Source organism: Ixodes scapularis, unplaced genomic scaffold, assembly GCF_016920785.2.
Source record: "Ixodes scapularis isolate PalLabHiFi unplaced genomic scaffold, ASM1692078v2 PGA_scaffold6__148_contigs__length_123643588, whole genome shotgun sequence".
Taxonomy (NCBI): Eukaryota; Metazoa; Arthropoda; class Arachnida; order Ixodida; family Ixodidae; genus Ixodes; species Ixodes scapularis.
In genome coordinates, this window is record NW_024609881.1 from 42,912,590 (window position 1) to 42,933,002 (window position 20,413).

At 46.1% G+C, this 20,413-nt stretch overlaps 1 protein-coding gene across 1 annotated transcript in view; it reads left to right on the top strand.

Annotated features, from left to right (window-relative positions):
• The first annotated feature begins 345 nt into the window (after positions 1–345).
• Positions 346–20,413, top strand: part of LOC120840044 (MAM and LDL-receptor class A domain-containing protein 1) — a 129,200-nt gene continuing 109,132 nt past the window's right edge. The window contains exons 1-2 of the mRNA XM_040210475.1: positions 346–612; positions 16,531–16,659. Coding sequence (XP_040066409.1) covers positions 537–612; positions 16,531–16,659 — 205 coding nt within the window. The 5' untranslated portion in view covers positions 346–536. The remainder of the gene's footprint in view (positions 613–16,530; positions 16,660–20,413) is intronic.

The following is a 20,413-nucleotide window of genomic DNA, read 5'->3' on the forward strand; positions in this document are numbered from 1 at the left end:
GCTAGGATAGCGTTTCCGTTAGATAAGACTAATGACACTATGGCACTGTCTGGTACCGGAGACACTTTGTGAGCACGGTGAGCGCTCGAAGTATTCCAATATATAATTGCTGATCTCCAAGACGCGCACCTCGCAGAGAGTGCATATAGGTACACCTCCATGGGGACAAGTGCGGTACGCCTTATCAAGTTATCTTGGATATCGCTATTGTCTTCTCGCGACAAGCGCCGTCCGTTCTAGCACTAAATATGGCTAGCAGCGAATGAAAGAAGGAATTATCTTTGGCAGTAGATATATTCAATGTGTAAAGAGGATCGGCAACATTTCATCATCACTAAAGAAATCGGTCTCCTTTGTTCAGCAATCAACATCATTGCCGGAATTTCCCTGCGATAAAAAGCTATCGTCGCCCACGCATTATTTGACTTGACGGGAGGGCAGTGGGTGGATATATCTCATTTAGTTCTGTCGAAGACGTGTGGCACCTGATGGTGGGATCCTTTCGTTCTTCAGTTTTCTGACAGAGTGCCGCAATCATGTCTCGGCATCTGGCTACTACTGCCTGCCTCGTAGTTGGCGTCTTATGGCACTGTCTGGTACCGGCGGCGACAGGTAAGAGACTTTACACTTTTGGGTATCCGCAGTTGTACATTCCAACAGAGCTTAAGGAACGTTGGACGTGGCGTGTTCTCAGCACCTTATCATACCCCCGATGCCAAAAGAGAGTGATGCATCATGCGAATAAGAATGACGAAGGACGAGTCACAAAGTCAAAGTCAGAAGCCAGATGTCAATAAGCCAGGCCTAGGAATTCTTAAGGTCTCGGGGACTATAATGATAGGCAGCTTAACTTAACGCCGGGCAGTTCGAGCATCTCACTGTCGCTCTCTAGCCAAACAAAGTGCGACGTTAGTTCGTAAGAACGCCGAACAACTGATCACGAAGCAAGGTGCCGGCGCGCCACTTCTGTGCGTTTGCCCACACAGAGTGTTCGGCACTGCGCGTGCGCTGAATCCAGGTTTGTGCGAAGTAAAGCATCTGCGGGTGCGCCTTGGCCTTACCACCGACGACAGCGCCACCCCTGTGGCCTGGTGTTATAAGAGTTGCGCGTCTATGTATACAGTCAGTGAAGAACGCTACTTGCGGTCACTGGGTCGTCCAAACGGCGAACCGGAGCATAAAAACGCGTCTCCGTTCTCAGTTTTCCTTTTTTCTAGATTGTAGTATTTAGATATACAGGGTGTTTCACGAAAAGCGGACAAATTCGATATTGCTAAAAGTACTCGTCGCAACGAAAAAAAGGCTTGTTTCTTTATGGTCTTGGGCCAGCGGCCCTTTTAGGAAAATTATTGAAGTATAAAATAATTAGATTGTTAATTATTTTCGTGCAATTAACTGTTTTTAATATTGTGTTTAAGGGCATGGTTTCAGTTAGAAAAGTGCTCAGCAACATCGAAAAACACTAAGTCAACAAATCGCAGAACGATAGAAAGCACGCGCAGATTTTTACGGCTTTCTGAAAAACCACGCAAATTCGAGCGGTTTTTAGGTTTCGGTTTGCAATCGGAGCGCATCTTGGCCCCGACGGCACCGCGCCCCTTGGAGAAACAGTGCGATCAACCTCTGCTGCGCTGACCTCGCACAACGCAGCAGAGGCTGGCTGCACTATTTGTCCACGGAGCGCCGTGCCGTCGGGGCCGAGATGCCCTCCGATTGCCAACCGAAACCCAAAAACTCGTCGAATTTGCATGGTTTTTCAGAAAGCCGTAAAGTGCTGCCCGTGCCTTCTATCGTTCTGCGATTTGTTTATTTACTGTTTTTTGATGAGGCTGAGCAATTTTCTTATTTAACATTGCCCTTAAACAGAATATTGATTGATTGATTGATTGATATTTATTTATTTATTGCGTGCCCAAAAACACCATAATGGTTTTGACATTGGTGCACAGAAGTCAGATTCCTATGAAACATGCAAACATATGGAAACCACAATAGTCATATTAGAACAGTCAGCATAATAAAACAGTCGTAACAAAGTACATAAAATACACATCAGGTGTTAAAGGTAAAATAAGGCATGAAAAAAAACTCGTGCTGGACAAGGAGGTTGCATGATGTCTGAATACGATAGATTGGTGACTCCTTTAATCGCATGTCGGGGTAGAACATGTCGCACTGTCGCGTGAATTTCGTTGGCACACGTAACTTTATGCTGTCCAAAAGGTCAGGTACGTCAATTACACCCTGGATAAGCTTTTGTAGAAAAGCCGCATCTCGGCAATGCCTTCGGTCATCCAAAGTGCTGAGATTCAAAATCTTAAGCAGAGAATGGTGGTCGAAGTAAAGTCTCTTGTGGAAGTATCGATCATAGACTATGCGAACCAAACGCCTTTAGTGTAATTACTATAAAATAGTAATTACACAAAATAATTAGCAATCTAATTATCCCGGACTTTAATAAGTTTCCTAAATAGACCCCTGGCCCAGGACCAAAAAGAAACAAGCCGTTTTTCGTTGCAACGCGTAGTTTTTTCAATATCAATTTCGTCAACTTTCGTGAAACTCTTTGCACATATACGGCCTTACAGGGGCATGTTCGTCACCTGGAAAAGTGAGCAACGCACGCGCCATACCCGTCAGCGTTGAAAATTGCGCCGTCCGGAAGCTTCTTCTAGAAACAATTTATACCTTTTTCGAATATAAATGATGACTAGGTTTCAGACCGCCGTCGATTTTTCTAGTAATTCTGTACAAGTCATTCAGCGCTTCTCCCCAAGACTGGAATGCCTAGACTGTAAAAAACGCCCGTGCGTCTACTTTCCCGCACAACACCGGAGAGCCAATCACAGCAACTTACGGAGGCAATGCAGCGAATGACGATGCCAAAACATATGTGTAGACAAAAAAAAACGCAGTCTGAGTTGTGACATTAAGCAATGCACGTGCGACGTTTTGCATTGCTTATTGTCACAACTCAGACTGTGTTTTTTTTATCTAAACATATGCTTCGGCATCGTCATTCGCTGAGCTGCCTCGGTAAGTTGCTGTGATTGGCTCTCCAGGTGTTGTGAGGGAAAGTAGACGCACGGGCGTTTTTTAGAGTGTAGTCAGTGGTCTCTGAACTTAGGCACGGTGTCCGTTATATTCCCCGGAAGAGGGCAAGAGCGCATTGAGAAAACGCGTTGCACGACCCATTCGAGAAGAGAAGGGGATTTTGGGAATGGTCAATTAGTGATGTGCGCGATCTTTCGGTCGCGCACATCACTAATAGAAATACATTCAGGTCAATGACGTCATCGACCCGGAACGGGCCCCACTTTTGAATTGAATTTTGTAAAATCACTTTTAAGATTTTCTAGCCATCACCATTATGGTCTCTTTTGTGTGCCCATAAACAACAATTTCCAGTAATGAGACACAACGTACTGAGTCAATGACCGTGAACCAGCTTGTACACAATCATCATAGCAAGGTATAATGATAATAATTCCCAAAGGTAAAAAAAGGGCGACAAAGGACAAACACGAATCTCTTAACACAGCCAGGTGACTGGTGCGCGACGGACAAAAGCTGCATGTTCCTGGTATCGAACCAGGAACCTCTCCATTTTCAGTGGAGCACTTTAGCAACTTAGCTAACCAGGAGTTACAGCTAGGTGACCTAACCAGTCACCTAGCTGTGTTTGGAGATTTGTGTTTGTCTTTGTCCCCCTTGTTCCTCGTTTCCAGGAATTAGTATCGTTATTCTTCATCAGCTCGCTGGCACCTTTGCATTATTTGCATCATTATCAAGGTTTAAATATTTCATTCCAAAGATTCACTTCATCTCTCCGAAACACGTTACATTATATGTCTATCCACTGTTTTTCTTTTTCCATGAGCTGCATTTTGTTACGCATTTAATATATTGAACTCGTGTTACTGATGCTAGTTTTGTTTTTCTTATAAAGCGGCGAGTAAATTTATCGTAAGAGTACACAAAACTTGGCCATTCAATCTGAGTCAATAAATGAGCTTCATTTCTTTTTTAAAAAAGAAAACTCAAACACGCGTTACGCGTTGAACGTTGTGTGTTATATATAAAACATATCGCTTGGTGCACGCTTTATTTTCAATATCTAAAGTTGTAATGATGTGCTATCTGTATAAATCTAAACTTTTAGGATTTCCAACATTAGGCATTAAAAATATAACACACTGATATTATGCGCCCGACATTATTTTTATGAATGGGAAAATAAATGATGCCCTGAAAATTTCATTCCTTATTTTTTTAGGCTCGTTTACGTTGGACACATGGTAGACTTATGTCACATAAATTATACCATTAGAGACACCGGTTATAATTGTAGTACAGTTCGGGGATATGTAATACCAAATGTTAAAGCAACACACGTAAATATAGTACGTGGAAAAGTGTAAACTGCTGAGATTTCTAGAGTTCTAATATTCCACCTTTTGCATTTATCTGTAAATTTTTTTTTCACGTATATTATTTTAACTAAAATTACGACTAAACATATGTAGATTTAGACTCCACTAAAGTAGCAAATTCGACCAGTTTGTTAATGGTCTACATGATGGGGATGATGAAGATAACTTGAAACATTGATTTTATTTCGGCTGAGTAACAGGCTGCTTCTTACGCTGAATCTCGCGAACAACAAGCGGGCAAAAAATGAAGCCTAAAGGCTGTTTTAAACGTTTGCGTTTGAGTTAAATGACTCCGTTAGGACTCCTTGCGTTCCACCTCCGACGCGCTGCGCGTGCCTAAGTTGCCGTAGTGACCGTCTAGTCATGAGCAGTCATAAGAGGTCGCAACGGAGAAATACCCAGATAACAAGTTCATTGTGTTGATCTTTCGGTGTCACGTACGGAAAGCCATCGGTGCGCACAAATGCGGCACGACTACTGTGACAGCTTTCGGCTGAGTAACTTTTTTTCTCACGCAGTAAGAAGAGTTCCATTCGATGGCTGATGCGGCGGTCGTGCCTAATTGGTGACCCGCGTAGGAGTTGATTAGGTTACGCCAAAAATCCCGCACAAAGACTTTGTTATCTAAGTTGCCTTGAACGCAGTCAGTGATACTCAAACGGACGCCCGTACCAGCGATAAGATAATCGATAAGATTAGGAACCAGACAATAAGTTAGTTCGTACTCCGTCATGGTTGTTCTGTCTAATACGGAGAAACACACGAAAATCTTCATCTTGTGAAGAACAATGAATCGACAAAAAAAAAAAAAAGAAAGACGTGGCAGGGATTTCAATTTGTATCTCGATGTTCTTCTATAAATCCAGTGATTGCGATTTCTTTACGTCTGCAGTTTTAATTAGGATCGCCAAGTATTTCATCGGTCGTGCGAGGCGATATCTTGCGCGATTTAATCCATGAATGATACCGCTATATTCGTCTTTTCACATTACGTCCTGACGCATTCGGCGCTACGAGCTGAGGGAACCATTCAGACAGCGTCAAAAGTGCGTTATTATTGTGTTCGTCGTGTTTTAGTAGTTGTTCACTCATCGCTGAACCAATCATAAACGCAAAAGGCTCAGTGACTTTCAACTTTGGCGCTGCTTGGTTTCTCCCGTTGGCTCGTAGCGTCGGCCCCGTCTTAATTGCAGCTGAAACAAAGTATAGTGGGTCAAGTAAACCCTGTACGGCGGTGGTGACAGACTTCTTTAGTGTATAATCAGTTTTAAGGAAACTCGAATGGAGAGATGCGGTTGATGAACACTCGATATAAGCCTCCCACAAAAATCAGAGTGGCAAAGTGTCACTGGATAGCTGAGGTAGGCGATAAAATATTTATTCTGTTAATTTTTTTTTAATAGAGGTGTGCAGAAAAGAATGGCGGGGTGAAACAACACAGATTTTTTCGGATGTGTAAGTTATCAAATTTAGACTAGATGCATCTCGTTTTTAATCACTATTTCGGGTCAATCGACAATCTATAGCCACCTTAAACCTTCTTCACGAACATATTTGTACAACCTTAGAGTCCTTTATTATTTTGTTTTCCACTTTATCAGGCGATACATATTATAGCTTACCTACCCTATAACGGGCACTTTTTTTTTTTTACATTGCCTCAAACCAAAATAAATCGGCATTTGGGAAACGCAATCCCAATAACCAAAATTATAAAAACGAGACACAAGTAACAAATAACTACATACATAAATAAATATATAACTACCGTAAATAAAGTAATTTCATACCTTTGTGTTACAGTTGTCATGAAGGCAAGAAAAGTAAGAATGTAAATTTTTCGAGGTCCCTTTTTGCTTTTGCTTTTGAAGAAATATTTTTGAAAATATTTTAGCATACCTTATCGACCGTTTTAATATAGACGCTTTTCGAGCATCAGTTACCAGAGCCGCACCGTTCGGTACGCCCTCCGAGCCGCCATTCGTGACCTCCAAATCATATCGCGCTCATGCACGTCCAGCCTGCAGAGCTGTCGTCGCCGGCGTCTTAGTATGCGAAAGCCGACTGCAAGGGGACGCGCGTAAGCTTCGTCCAGCGGGCAAAACCTGAGCTGCGATAGCTTGAGAAGCCACGTCATGTGCCCTTAACATGCCTTTGTAGTACGTACCGCCCGAGGAGTGTCCCTGTATAGGACCAGTTTCAATGTACGCATTCCCCCAAATTAAACGAAGAACGGCGATGACCTTGGCTGCTTCGACACTTCGATAGCTGCACCATCAAAGCATAACCTCTTCGTTGGTACAGTGACGGCAGTTAATCCTGAACGGCTCGTCATATTAACACAATTTACGCTCGACGTTGTCGACTCTTGAAATTTTTAAATCCGCCAGAAATCGTTTACATATAGGCGACTCAAGTTTTAGGGGGCACAAGGCGCTCATTCTAATAAACTATTGTCGCTGAGACGATGAAAACGGGATGACGTCTCTTTCGAACGCCAGGCCCCAAGCACGCGCTCGTTGTCTTCCGCCGTGCCTCGGTCGCGCGTGCATGCGCGAGTCTCGCACGATGCGGAAGCACCGCCGAAGTTTGGAAGCTCGAGCTAAGAGCGGGAATACTGAAGCTTGTTCATGGTGTCCTGTCTGCGACTCTACTAGTTTTTACACTAGGCTAAGCCGTGTGAGCACATGTGGAAACCGAGGATCGCGGGGTCGTAAACGCCGCCGCAGTGAGGGCAGTCCGCTTGCTCGTTTGACTTAGCACGAACGCTTGGTGACTGCTCGCTTTCATGATTAGCACAGATTAGACTGATACGATTGTTGCACCCTTTTGCGCCAACTTAATCCTGACTCTGCTACATGGTGCAACATTTCAACAAAATTGATAGAACTTGCTACAACATTCCGGCTAAAGTTAATTTATCTTATAAATGCGATAACTAATTGTAGTTCAGGTGTCGCTAAACTGCTGGATCGCGCTAAGCTTATGGAAATGTGGAAAACTTTCAAATGCTGAAGGCCTTCTCATATTGAGGAAACGCGACGGCGATATCAACACAGCATTTTGATCAACAGCCGGGCAATACGTTGGCCGTCGGCTCTGTTGTCCAGCACACCTGCAACATTGCAGGAACATCAGTGCAACATGGACGACAGCGACATTGTTGCCTCGGTGTGGCAGCTTTCGGCAACAAATTTAGCAGCACCTTGTGTTGAACAACGCGTTCTACCCGGTTTTGTGGAAGAGCGAACGTTGTGCCGAGAACACGACAACACGGACTGCTTCGGGCATAAAACACACCATCAGTAACGTTTTTTTTTTTTGTTTTTTTTATGCAAATAAGGGATAGCAAATTCTATTCAGCAATACTCAAGACTGACGTGTAGCTAAGAATGTGACAGTATTCAGGATTTAAAAAGCCAGTTAAGATTTGAGTTTCCACAAATAATTAACTCGCATGTCTCTAAAATCATAAAAATAGAATGCGTACTAACTTGTTAAACATATATCAAAAATCATCCGCAATAGCGAGCGACGCAAAAATTGGAGCTTGAAAACAGCCACTGCCGAAAGTGATCGTCTACATATGGAGCTTCAAAAGGGCAGCTGGAGTCACAAAAAAATTGTTTGAAACCCCTGGAAATTTAGGCGCATTAAGCTATCACATATGAGACAGGGAAGGCAAAAAAAGAGCGCTGAAAATTTATTATAGAGCGAGTTGTGACGGCCAAACCGTCAGTCGATCTTAAATCATCACAACTGAGATCCAATCTATACAAAAAGCTTGAAGGAACAGTGGTCGACTGCGTCTCTTACTGTCGAAATGGACATTTTATTAAACCTAGAACGCAATCATGGCCTAGCGTAAATCATAAAATTAGCAGCGATCATTTCTCCCTGTGTTAGTGTTACCTGCTATGTCAGCGAATAAAGATCATTTCGGTAAAATATGAACCGGAAAATACCTTTCATTACACTTTTTCCCATCTGTCACTCGAGGAAGACATCTCGTGGTAATTTCTGGCCCCTTGAAGGTGCTGAACTGTTTTTGAGGCCCATTCCAAACACACCCGTCTGCACTCGAAAAGGGTAAGCAAACCAGATGGCTGAATGCTCCTCGTGTTGGCCGCGCAGTCAGCTCGGGGCGACATGGGGGTTCTCCGACTGTCGAATAAGAAATCGGCCAACACGGTTGCCGGGCGACAAACGCATGTTTCCCTAAAGTTGGCATTCTTGCAATATGACATGGTCGCCGGAAACATGTTTTTCTTGTGTTGACGGTCAGGGTTGTCCAAGTACATCTCCAAGCTGACAGCGCCTTTAGAATATCGTATTCTTTGGGCCATATTTTTGTGTCGTGGACTCACTCGCAGCCTTATACTAATATATGAATGAAAAACGCACTGCATAGATTCAATAATATTCTAAAATATTTAGCACGGCGCACAAAATGTAGAAACTTTAGATTAAAGCCACATAAGCGTAACGTAGATAGGAAAAAAACCGAAAATAATGCTGTAGTGGGGGACTCAGCAGAAAACACACTCCATTGACGAGAAACTGGAGTTCGGCTATAGCTGCAGGGTCACATGATAGAAAGATGGCGGGGCTCATGCAGAGCTACTATAGAAAGACCATTCTCAAAATCAGCCCGCAACCCAACCTCTCGCGTACGAGGCAAGAATCAGAGGAGCCGCGACGTGGATGGAAAGAGCTCCCCGTTCCACTGGTTCCCTTCGTAGTAGCCTGGCACAAAGGGACCGGGATGTCATGATTTCTTTAAGAACTTTTCGTAGATCTCCTCCGCTGCGGATTTCGGGTCCTGCGATTGTCAGCACAATCTCCGCTCATCGTGACGGTAAAAGCTCCCTCTAGCATTGCAAAACTCATGCGTACGATCTACAAAAAATATGTTCTTTCCTAAGTGTAGGGTAGAACTGTTCGCGCAAAATTATATCAAGCGGTAGACACTGGGAATGGGTGCGGATTATATGCGCTAAAAGGCCGTAATAAAAAAATATATATATATATGGCAGTTTTCTACAATTGCACTTCCAAAAGACACTACGTGTACCTGCTTTCAGTTAATCACACGGGCAAATGCAAAAATGTTTGTAGCATTGTAAGCGCGTCTGTGTGCCGACCGTAGATGTGCTTTAAACGGGCAGTTTTGGCGAGGCCGGTGTTGACGATGCGCAAACACGGTACTTGAATATTTGTTTTGACAGAGCAAAAAATAAAACCCCTAAACACGCCGGTGTCACTATTATGCAGGTCCTGCATAGCGTTACCGCAGGCTACGGTTGGTATGGCAACGCTCCTGGCGCGCGCTGAAAATCATTTTTCAAAGGAGCAGTGTGAACTTAATTCTGGTCGCAACATAAAGTTTTTGGTAGATCGCTCTGGCAATTCCACTGCGCTATACGCTAGAGCGATGACACTACAGCGTATGAGCAATGCTAGCGGAGAATTAGCGAACCTCACAAAGCTAGCAGAGGTGCGCTATTTTTCAAAACTTGAGAGAAACCTACTGCGCCTGTAGCACGAACAAGGCGCCGGTGATTTTTTGCGGAGGGCGGGGGGGGGGGGGGGGGGAGGGGAGGGGGGGAGGGGGGTGGAGCGCTAAAGTGCTATAGCGGTGGAGAGCATCACGAAATTCAAGAGAACCTTCAATTACTCCACACTAACTGTGGAAAACTACCTGCCGTTGCATGTAGACAATCAAAATAAAGCCAAGCAACGGTTCGGTTTCGAATATATAAAATTAGTTTTTTTTTTTTTCACTCTGCTGACGTGTATGGGCGCAAAGGTGATTTTTTGCGGGGGGCGGGGGGGGGGGGGAGGGGGGGAGGGGGAGGGGGGAGGGGGGTGGAGCGCTAAAGTGCTATAGCGGTGGAGAGCATCACCAAATTCAAGAGAACCTTCAATTACTCCACACTAACTCTGGAAAACTACCTGCCGTTGCATGTAGACAATCAAAATAAAGCCAAGCAACGGTTCAATTTCGAATATATAAAATTAGTTGTTTTTTTTCACTCTGTTGACGTGTATGGGCGCAAAGGTGATTTTTTTTCTAGCGTTCCATACTCTTATCTGCACTCTCAAAAACTTTGAAAATGAGGCAACGCCAGAAAGATCTTCTCTCACGATAAATTCAGCACAGAAACAAAAGGGGAAAACCATCTATTGTGAGTGTACTTTTACCGTTCTGCGCGTTTTAACCGCTTGCAAATGGGGGTCATTTTAAAAGAATATTGCCATATACCGCCCTTTTTATCGGCATGCTGCCATTAAAATTGCATAACGCTATTTAATTGGCATTATGAGATTAAAATTTCATTATTCCATTTCTTGCACATATCAAGCAGGGGAAAAGCAATTTATTCTGAATGAAAAAAAACGCACTCGTGTTTTTTAACCTTTGTACTTGTTGTGATTCCTCAAGTGCGAAGGGTGCAAATCAACTGATGTCAAGTACTCAACAATAAAAACTCACTTGAATGTCTAATTTGGAGACAAAGAAATATTTGTCGAGTAAGATAACTGAAGTTCGCGTCTAGTCAGTGAGCTCACATTAATGAATTTAACTTCTTAATGATAACCCCCATTTCTACATCTAATGAATAAATTGAAAATAATACATATTGAGATTTTAATAAAAGATTATGTGAAAATCTAATGAGTGGATTCTAAAAAAGATATCAAGCTCTTAATGACAAAATGTATTTACATTCCTAGTTATGTAATTCAAAAGTATACTTCTTCAGTTCTTAATGACCAAACTCAATCGCATTCCTATAGAGGGTTATTTTAATACAACAGATATTGAATTTTATATAATCAAAGTTCATATAATGAAAGTTCACTTGAGCTCTTATTACCTCCCCCTCATCGCATCTTTCCCAGACATGACCACCCTCAGAAAATTCGTTTATCAAATTGTCGCACCAACCAGTTTCGCAACTCGCCATTACAGCTTGCCATTGCAGAATGGAACCCTTCGCCCCACCACGTTGTAGATATCATAGATAAAAATCAATTCAAATCATCATGTGAACGTTTGTTTCACTTTTCCATGGAATGAATCGCGGGATGGTGTCTTTCTTGTTCTTCATGTGCAAAGATGGTCTTTTTTCTCTCTTTTTGTAGCCTGGTTGGCACGTTGTTTCCTGTTTGTGTAAGAGTGTATTCCTTTCGAGTGGGTGTATTGCATTGTTTCTTGTTTATTAAGCAAATACGTACGATATGTATCGTTGTATATGTATACGTATATGTATATGTATACGTGTATATGTATATGTATACGTGACTTGGTTAGCATGGGCCTCTATGGTCCTGCTGAGTTCAGCTATTCTTCTGCGCAAGCTCCTGTTTCCCTCTGGGTCCGCAGTCTCTGCTTCAGCTTTGCCTTTGCCTCCCAGAGGTGTAGCAGTCGGCTGTCCGCCACTGTCACGTTCGCCTCTTCGGGAACGACCTTGGTCGCCCGCTCGGCTGCCGCTCTAAGGCTTTCCGACCGCTCTTCGATATTTACGATGTCTCCGGTTCCGTATTCCTGGAGTATTTCCCTGAACGCGTCCCATTCCGTGATCTTGCACCGCTTACCTTTCGGCTTTGCCGGTCCTGCTGCAGTCGTGATGCAGAGGACGAAATGGTCGCTCCCGAGATCTTCCCACGTGTTGGACCACACAGAGTCTTCGGTGCCTTTTACGAAAGTGAGATCCGGGGTGGTGTCTTGATTTCTGAGGTTACCCCGCCGCGTCGGTTGGTCTGGATCGGTGATGAGAGGCCGTACTCGTGCGAGTCGTTCCACAGGTTCCTTCCTTTGATTCTTTCCACTTGATATCCCCAATCCGGGTGTGGGGCGTTGAAGTCCCCCGCGACAAGAAGTGTCTGCCCTTTGGCGATGTTCGTGGTCGCCTTGAAAAGGGAAGCGAATCTGTGCCTCTTCGAGGGGCTGCTGTAAACGTTCAAGACGAAGATGCTGCGCCTGTCTTTCTTCTCGTGCGATATGATTTCAATCAGGACGTGATCAACCGTGGATACCCCTGTTTCGTGCTCTATGACCGGGATGTTCCTCTTCACCATCGTCGTTACCAGTGTCTTGTCCTGCGCGTCCTTCCCGTATGACTTGTAGCCAGATAGTTTTGCTAGTCTTTTTGGTTCTTGTAGGGCCACTACGTCCGGGCGATCCCCCTCTTCCTTATGATTAATGTACTGCTGCAGATTACTCCTCCTTTTTCCGTACCCGCGGCAGTTCCACTGCCAGATGACGTACTTCCTACGGCTCTGGTTCATCTTCGTTGATCATAGCCTCAGTCTCTGGTCGTGTGATGTTCCCCGTGACTCTGGCGTAGTGCGCCCAGGCGTCGAACGGGTTCGGCGTGCCTTGTGCCAGTCTCGAGGCGCGGTTCTGCAACTCGGTCAGCATCCTCTCCATGCATCCTGTGATCGCGCTCTCCAACATGTTTTTCGTCACGAAGGTCTCTTGGTCCCCGCTAACGGGTTTTGCCTCGCGAGCCTCTCTTCTCGGTCGCGCCGTGACCCGCGCCCTCCACTTCAGTGGCCGTGACGCCGACTCACCACCGTCAGACTCCGCGGAGATCGTCTCCTGCGGTGCATGCACAACCTCTACTCTTTCACGCGTCCCCTCCTTAATTCTGTTTAGCTCCTCGCGGAGCGCCTTGTTCTCTTCTAAGGTCTGCTTCAACAAAGCCTTAATCTCTGCCAGCTCGTTCGCCTGGCTCGTTTCTGCGAACGCGTTACCCCCCTTGTCCTGTGGAGCCTTACGGGAGACCATCTCCGCCCAGCTCACGTCGCGTCCTCTGCCGCTTCTGGATCCCGACTGCCGTCGTCCGCCCGTCCTCGATGTCGACCTGGATCTCTGTCCCTCGGCACGGCTCCTCGATCGCGAGCGGGGGGCGTCCCTTAGCAACTTGGGAAAGTTCTCCTCTCCCTGCATCAGGAGGCCTTGCTTGTTCCGTTTCTTTTCCCAGCTTCTCTGCAGTACGATGTGCGGCGTCTTGAACTTCTTTTTGCACTTTTGGTCGCCCGTGGCGTGCGCCTTGCCGCATACCCCGCACGCCGGCGTGCACGCATGTTCCCACGGTGGGTTCAGCATCCAGCAGCCCTTGCATCTTCTCTCCTCCGGCCTCGGACATACGTCAGTGCGGTGTCCGACGCGACCGCACTGCCCGCAGCACTCTATCTTTTGTTTTTTGTGGAGGAAGCATTTCTTCTCGGTGGAACCATACCGGATAAAGTACGGGACCTTCTTCCCCTCGAACACGATGACCACAGAGCCGGAGTGTCCCATGCGCCGCGCCTGGAGGATCGAGGGATTCCTGTCTCCAATCAGGTTGCCATTGATGTCTTCTTCGGTGTCCTCCTCCGGTATTCCGTGGATGACCCCTTTGGCGGTGTATTCCGGTGGCGTCACGTGCGCTGCCACCCCGAACCTCTTGCCGTCAAGCATGATTTCCACAATCCCCTGTACCTCTGAGCGTTTTCGAGCACTGGTGTGCTCACCACCATGATGTTCTGGTCCTTGTTCACGCAGAAGACGTCTCTGTCCGCCTCCTCGGTGGAGATCTCCGCCGATATCAATATTCCCCGTTGAATTTTGACTTCATTCTGCCTCGAGGTGTCCAGGCCGTTTCTCGGGCGGATAACGACTTTTATGTCGTCCTCCGGGAGCCTCGGCGCCCTCGGCCGCTTGCTTCTGGAACGTTCTCGAGCCCCGTTCCCCGTTTTTCTACCAAAAGTGCGTTTTGGCGGGAAACTGGTGGTTAGGCCTAGCACGTCCGCCCGTTGCTGCTTCTTGACATGGATGTCTATCCAGTCTCGGCTGCTGCCGTGAAAGTCCTCCGGCGAAATAGGCTCACCGCCAACTTCGACGACCCTCATGTCGCCGGTCCAACGAGGATGGACGTCCCTTTCACCCAAGTGAATGGAATCCATCTGGTCGAGTCGGGGGCGGCCGGCGCTACGCTGGCTCCGGGTGGTGCGTTAGGCCTAGGGGGGCGGCCGCCCCACTTCGCTTCGGGAAACGGTGATTACTCACGAAAAGCGGTCCGCACACCCGAAAAACAGGTATCTACTCGTTCCTCTCGGGTTCTGCCGCACGTTCGTGGTCTATTCCAAGATCCAAGAGTAGATGGTCAGCCAAAAATTTTGATAAATCCCGCTCATCGAATAGGAGGTAAAAGCGCTAAAAAACGACGGACAAGTTGAAGAATGACGAGCACCACAGAGCGCTAACTTGCAACTGAAGTTTATTACTGAAAACACGTACACATATATACACCGTGACATCAAAAAGACAAGTGGCAATAATGCCGCTTCATCTATCTAAGGTTAATCTATGAATTGTTTACTCTTTCGAATGATTTCAAATATGCCACCTCAGAGCTATACAGGTTTACTGAGGGAGCGCTGACACACATGCCCTGATCGTACTTCAAAATAAAAAACGCCTCCGATATCTCTCTCGTTTTTTTTGTCTCTATTCCGAGTCAAGATAACGGTGTTGTCAAGCCGTGGGACACACCCACATCTGTTACGGTGTACAGCCAGATTGCCCGAGGGTGATGATCTAACTGACAGGGCATGTTCCCTGAGTCTGTCGTTTATGCACCGACCCGATTGCCCGATGTACACCTTTCCGCATGATAAAGGAATTTTATACACCACTTGTTCCTTACACTCTACGTATCTTGTTTTATGATTCTTATGGCATACGCCTACGCGCTCATCACCACGTGCTACCCTTCCACATAGCTTACTCAATTTTTGAGGGGCTGATAAGAGTACAGGGACCCCATGCTTTTCCCCCACTTTCTTTATTCTATGGCTCACCTTATGCACATAAGGTATCACCGCTGGTCTAGACTTTGGCTTATCTCTCACGCCACATTCCCCTCCCCCCCGAAGTTTCTTTAGTAAGCCTTCCGCCACCCCCGCAAGGAGCGGAGGTGGAAAACCCCCCTCCTCCAGTTTCGTCACCTGAAGCATAAAGCTAACTGCTAGCTTATGTGGGCGTTTTTTAGCGCTTTTACCTCCTATTCATGAATAACCAACTAGCCCACGTACACACCCTTCTACCCGCTCATCGCTCTGGACAGCGGCCGAGCGGCCGAGCTCGCGCCGCGAGCTCGACCATTAACGTGAAACGTTCTTTGCCTAGGTGTTTGGAATTTAGTGAACCATGGATAAAATCATGACTGCGAGGCTCGGCACTGATTGCTTCATGGGTGGGAGAGGAGGAGTGAGGTACACTACGCTGATTGGTTAACGGTGAGGTTACGTGACCAGAGGGGGGGGGGGGGGTAGGCGAAGAGGAATGAGATAGGCTAGACGGGAGCTCAACCATCCGTGCCAACTGAGGGAGTGAAGCTCAGGAGTATGGAAAGCTCCGGAAGATCGCCGGGTTCATTAACCCAATTATCTGTAGTGTCGTTTCATTCTAGTAACAACTATAAAACGTACACATGGTATGCGTTAATCTTTCTGAAGAAGAGTGGCATGAACGTAGGCGTCTGCCGTCTGGAAACTAAGAGTGTCGCTAAGCGTTTGTTATAGTAGACCATTTCACGCAAGCAACAAAGGTGCCTAGCGATTTGCCAAAAATGTTTCTACTTCACTGATTTTTATTGAACAACGCGCTCATGGCACCATATCCACCGCTAACCGTTATAAACACTCCGAGAGAACGCATGCGCATCGCCCTGTCCACGCTTTCGCGCTCCAAACGGCAAGAGGGTAGCCGCCGGCGCGCCGAGAGACCGGATTTCTCGAGGCAGAAGAGGCGGTTGTTCCCGATGTCTCGACGGGTTTCCATGGCCATTGATGGCGGCAGCCACCTCCCCCAGTTTAAAGGGAAGAACCCCGAGGCTGGTCGTAACCTGCCGTTTTAACTTCGCAAAGCCCGTCATTTTTAATGCAAATGGATATTTCATTGCGGAGTAAGATGCGTTTTTTAGCAGAGTATTTATTGCCACCATGGTGGAAGAGCTTGTTCTCGACTTCCTAGCATCCTTCGTGCATATCATGCGGGTTTGATATTGCCTAAATTGTCTGTTTGCTTGTTTTTATCTTCCAGACAAATGCGACTTCGAAAAAGGCCTGTGTGCAGGCTTCGTGAGCAACTGCTCTCTGGTTGCCTGCTTCAAGGTGCAGCGAGTCGATACGATGAAGTTTGGACCCACCCTGGACCGTAATCCAGGCCGAGGTAAGTACACTCGATCACCGAGATAACGAGACATGAAGCCTCCCAGATAGCGTGATCCAGGTATAGAATCTTCCACCTCAGCCACGGGAGACCAGCGCGACGCACACTGGACACTATAGACAAACTCAACTCTTTGACGTCATATCTGTGCGGCGGCGCTGCGGTCGGGAGTGCCGGCATCAGCGCCACCGCTGCTCTATATAGTCACAGACGACTAAAAAAATGCAAGACGTGTCTTATTATGCCTAGGGTCCTCTCTCTTTGTGATTGGTTCTTCCGTGTTAATTCCTATCGGTGAATACCGCCATCCTATTGGATGTGCAGCGATAATGAGTTGGCTTGGGCACGCCTACCTTTGTTGAGTTTTCTATGACCCGGATTCGCTTCACGATGTGATAATAGGCCGCTTTTTGTCAAGCAACACTGATTATCGCAACGGCTGGGGCCATAGCTTCTTCTATACTCACAAAGCCTGGTAGTTTGACGACGGAGCCATAGAGTGCCCGGTCGCAGATATGGAGCGCGAGGATACAGTAGCATACAGCATCAAAGAGTCATTTCTCGGGGAACCTGGACGTGAGCGCACAGCTTTTTCAGTGGCGAGGACCCCAAACACACTTGTTCCCTTGGAAGTAGTGTGTTTCGGCGTCTCGCCGCAGTGAGGCGCCAGTCACGTGGCTATCCTCTCATCCGCTGTCTGCCGCTTCACCTTTTCTTTTTCGACGGCCGCTTCTCGTGGCGATCTGCCAGGCTTTGACACTATATAGGAGGCTATGCTTGGGCAGAGATTACGTGAATGTATCCGAGTACTCTCCGAACTTTGAGGCAGCCCTAGCGTACAATAAATGCTCAAAGTACTGGTGATCGAGGCATGGCGGGCTGTCAATGACGAGGACTTTTGAAAAGGGTCTATTGGGTAGGTGAATATACTCGACATTGTGGGTGAAGACGCAAACTTTCGTTAGTCTTTGCGTTTTTGAAAATTGTCTTAGTCAACTGCGACTATACGTAAACAATAATATTATTTTTCTTGTCCCAAGTTGGAAAGGCACACTTCATATGCCTCACCTACATGTTGCGTTTTTTTCCGATTTAGCAGTTGCTACTTACATCGCTCGAACGGTGAAAAAATGTGTGGTAGAAACTATATTGCTTAGCATTGCAACTGCGAAATGGCCAGAAGTTTAACACCGTGGCAATCATGGATTTGAAGAGGGCAAGGAGGTGTTCACACCGCATCCGCAAAACAATTAAGATTATTTTTTTTATTTTTTTATTTTTTTTTTCAGAGTTGAGTTAATAATGTTTTGATCCTAATTACGCTCTGTCGCCAGGGGGAACCGAGGAACACTGACTCTCTTTTCAGCGTTCAGGATAGGAACGACGCTGCGATGTTTTAGTCCAAAGAGTACTCGCACAACCATATATACAGTAGTACCTCGTTAACTCGAACACGGCTATCTCGAAATAGTGGTTAACTCGTAACATTTCTTTGACATGGAATGAGCTCTCATAGGCAGAATGCATTTTGTTCTAGCTTATCTCGAAAGGTTTCAAGACGGACTACGGATATCTTGAAATTTCGTTAACGAAAATCGCAAAAAAAAACCGCAATAAACAACAAAAACTGGCTAAAAAAATGTGCGTTCCAAAAAAAGAAAGTTACAAAAATATAAGCAAGCTTAAGAGACAAAAAAAAAACGAGGGTGTTGTGCACGGAGACGCGGCGAGACATGCGCCTCAAGAACGTGTGTTTTCTTAATATAATTTTCTCCTCTACCCCACTTGGACAAGCCAGTGGCAAGCCGGAATGCCTGACGTTCGGTGCACCCTCTCCCTCGATCGTTTTCTGCCACTCTGTCTTTCGCTTTCACTTTGCCTCTGGGTCCTCCCGTTTCCGTTCCCGGTCTGGTCGTTGTCTCCTTAGTCTCGTGCTTCGCAGAGGTGTCGGAGGTGTCTAGTTTGTTTCGAGGGTGTTGCTGCTCTTGACTACTTGTCCCTCCATTTTTTCCCTGGTGTTTCGATGGTCTAGGGGCGCCATACGAACAAGAGTCAAGTGTTCAGTTCGGTCGTCAGTTGTGAATTCTCCGACGTTGGCTCGTGACTCGACTGACCGTGAACATGGCGCAGCCCGAACAAGTTCTATTTTTTCTTTTTTTAATAAAGCCTGTGCTGCTGCCGCGATTGTTAGACGTTTTATTTAGTACATCGCGCGATCATAGGTAAAAAATTCGGTGCTTTGCTTATCTAAAAATTTCGCTTATCTCGAATTTTTTCTAACAATTTTTATGACTTAGAGTTAACGAGGTATTACTGTATACTCCGTTTTATTCATCGTCCCACCGCCGCAAACACAATCATTTGATTGAATCAGTGAAGTGCGACGCCAGTGACCTACTATACAGATCACGCATAGAGAATGCGGCGTGATTTTACGCTCTCTTCCGTGCACGATTTGTTTAGCCGCTGTTAACAAACACATAAATACGAGGGGTGCCGTAACGATGCCCTTTTAATTGTGCTTGATTCCATCAGGTCGTTGCTTCGGCTGAGGTCGTGCTTTATGGTAATGAGGCGGAGTTTCGCCCCCCCCCCTTTTTTTTGTTTTAAATATGCACCCAGATCGTAGCTGCATCCGGTGATGAAATCTTGTGTTACCTTAATTTATAGATGCGATGACATTTTTTTCGTGACGCTCATCTTCCTTGAAACAAAGTCCGTCGATACGCTACCAGGTCACGAAAATTCTCCGTATAATACTACGGGAGAGCTCGGTAGGCGACCAGGCGTCAGGCTAGCGCTGACCGACATGTCATCGCATACTGAGAAAGTAGCGTCAGTGTCAATTCCCTGCATTCTATCCGACCATAATCATATTTCACTAACTTGGAGGCGATCAAACCTAGCGAGACAATTTGCTGTTCGATCGCAGTTGCAATGGCAATTGTAAATTTTCGGCTCCTTCACAATCTTTGAACCTTTGAAAGAGTCATTTGAACGGGTCGCATTAAGATCGCAATAAAGCAACACCGGACCGAAAGCATTCCTAGCCAATATACGTGTCTAATGGGCTTCACACGTAGTCCCCTAACAATCGTACTCGTATCTTTTATTCAGGTATCGTTGTTATCGGGTCTTTAAAGATAGGAAAGATATTTTAACGTGATACTATGAAGCAGCTCGTGTCGCAGTCAAGCCCGCCTCGGCGGCGTTGTCGTGAAGGGAAATTCCTGATTGGTTCATAGGGTCATGACGCCACAGCCAGATGACCTCGCGCGGGAATTTCGAACAACCCAGAACGCTCACGGGAGACGTGATGTCACGCGTGGAATGAGAGTGATTAAAACGTGACTTGCAATGCGAATTAAATGTCACCGCATGTCTCAAATGATTTCATTGTATCATATTGCCGCGTACAGGGTCATAGACATCTAGAAGGTTCTCGTTTATTCTTGTTCCTGACATAACTTCTGTCATGTCTTTCTGCTTTTGTTGTTCTAGAAAGTGCGTTTTTATTCTCGACCCGAGCGCGCGACGGTCAAACCTTCTTCACCGAATCTTTGAGATAGTCACTCGATCACTCTAGAGAAGAGGTCGCCCACAACCTGGACGAGTCAATCTCGCCACAGCGCTCGATCCTGCGGTTTCGCCGACATCGGCGCCCGCGACGCTCTGTTGTTTTTATACTCTGTTTCCTCTTTGTTTTCGGCACAAGTTCGCCCCATTAAACATTTAGTGCCTTCAGTTATCATCA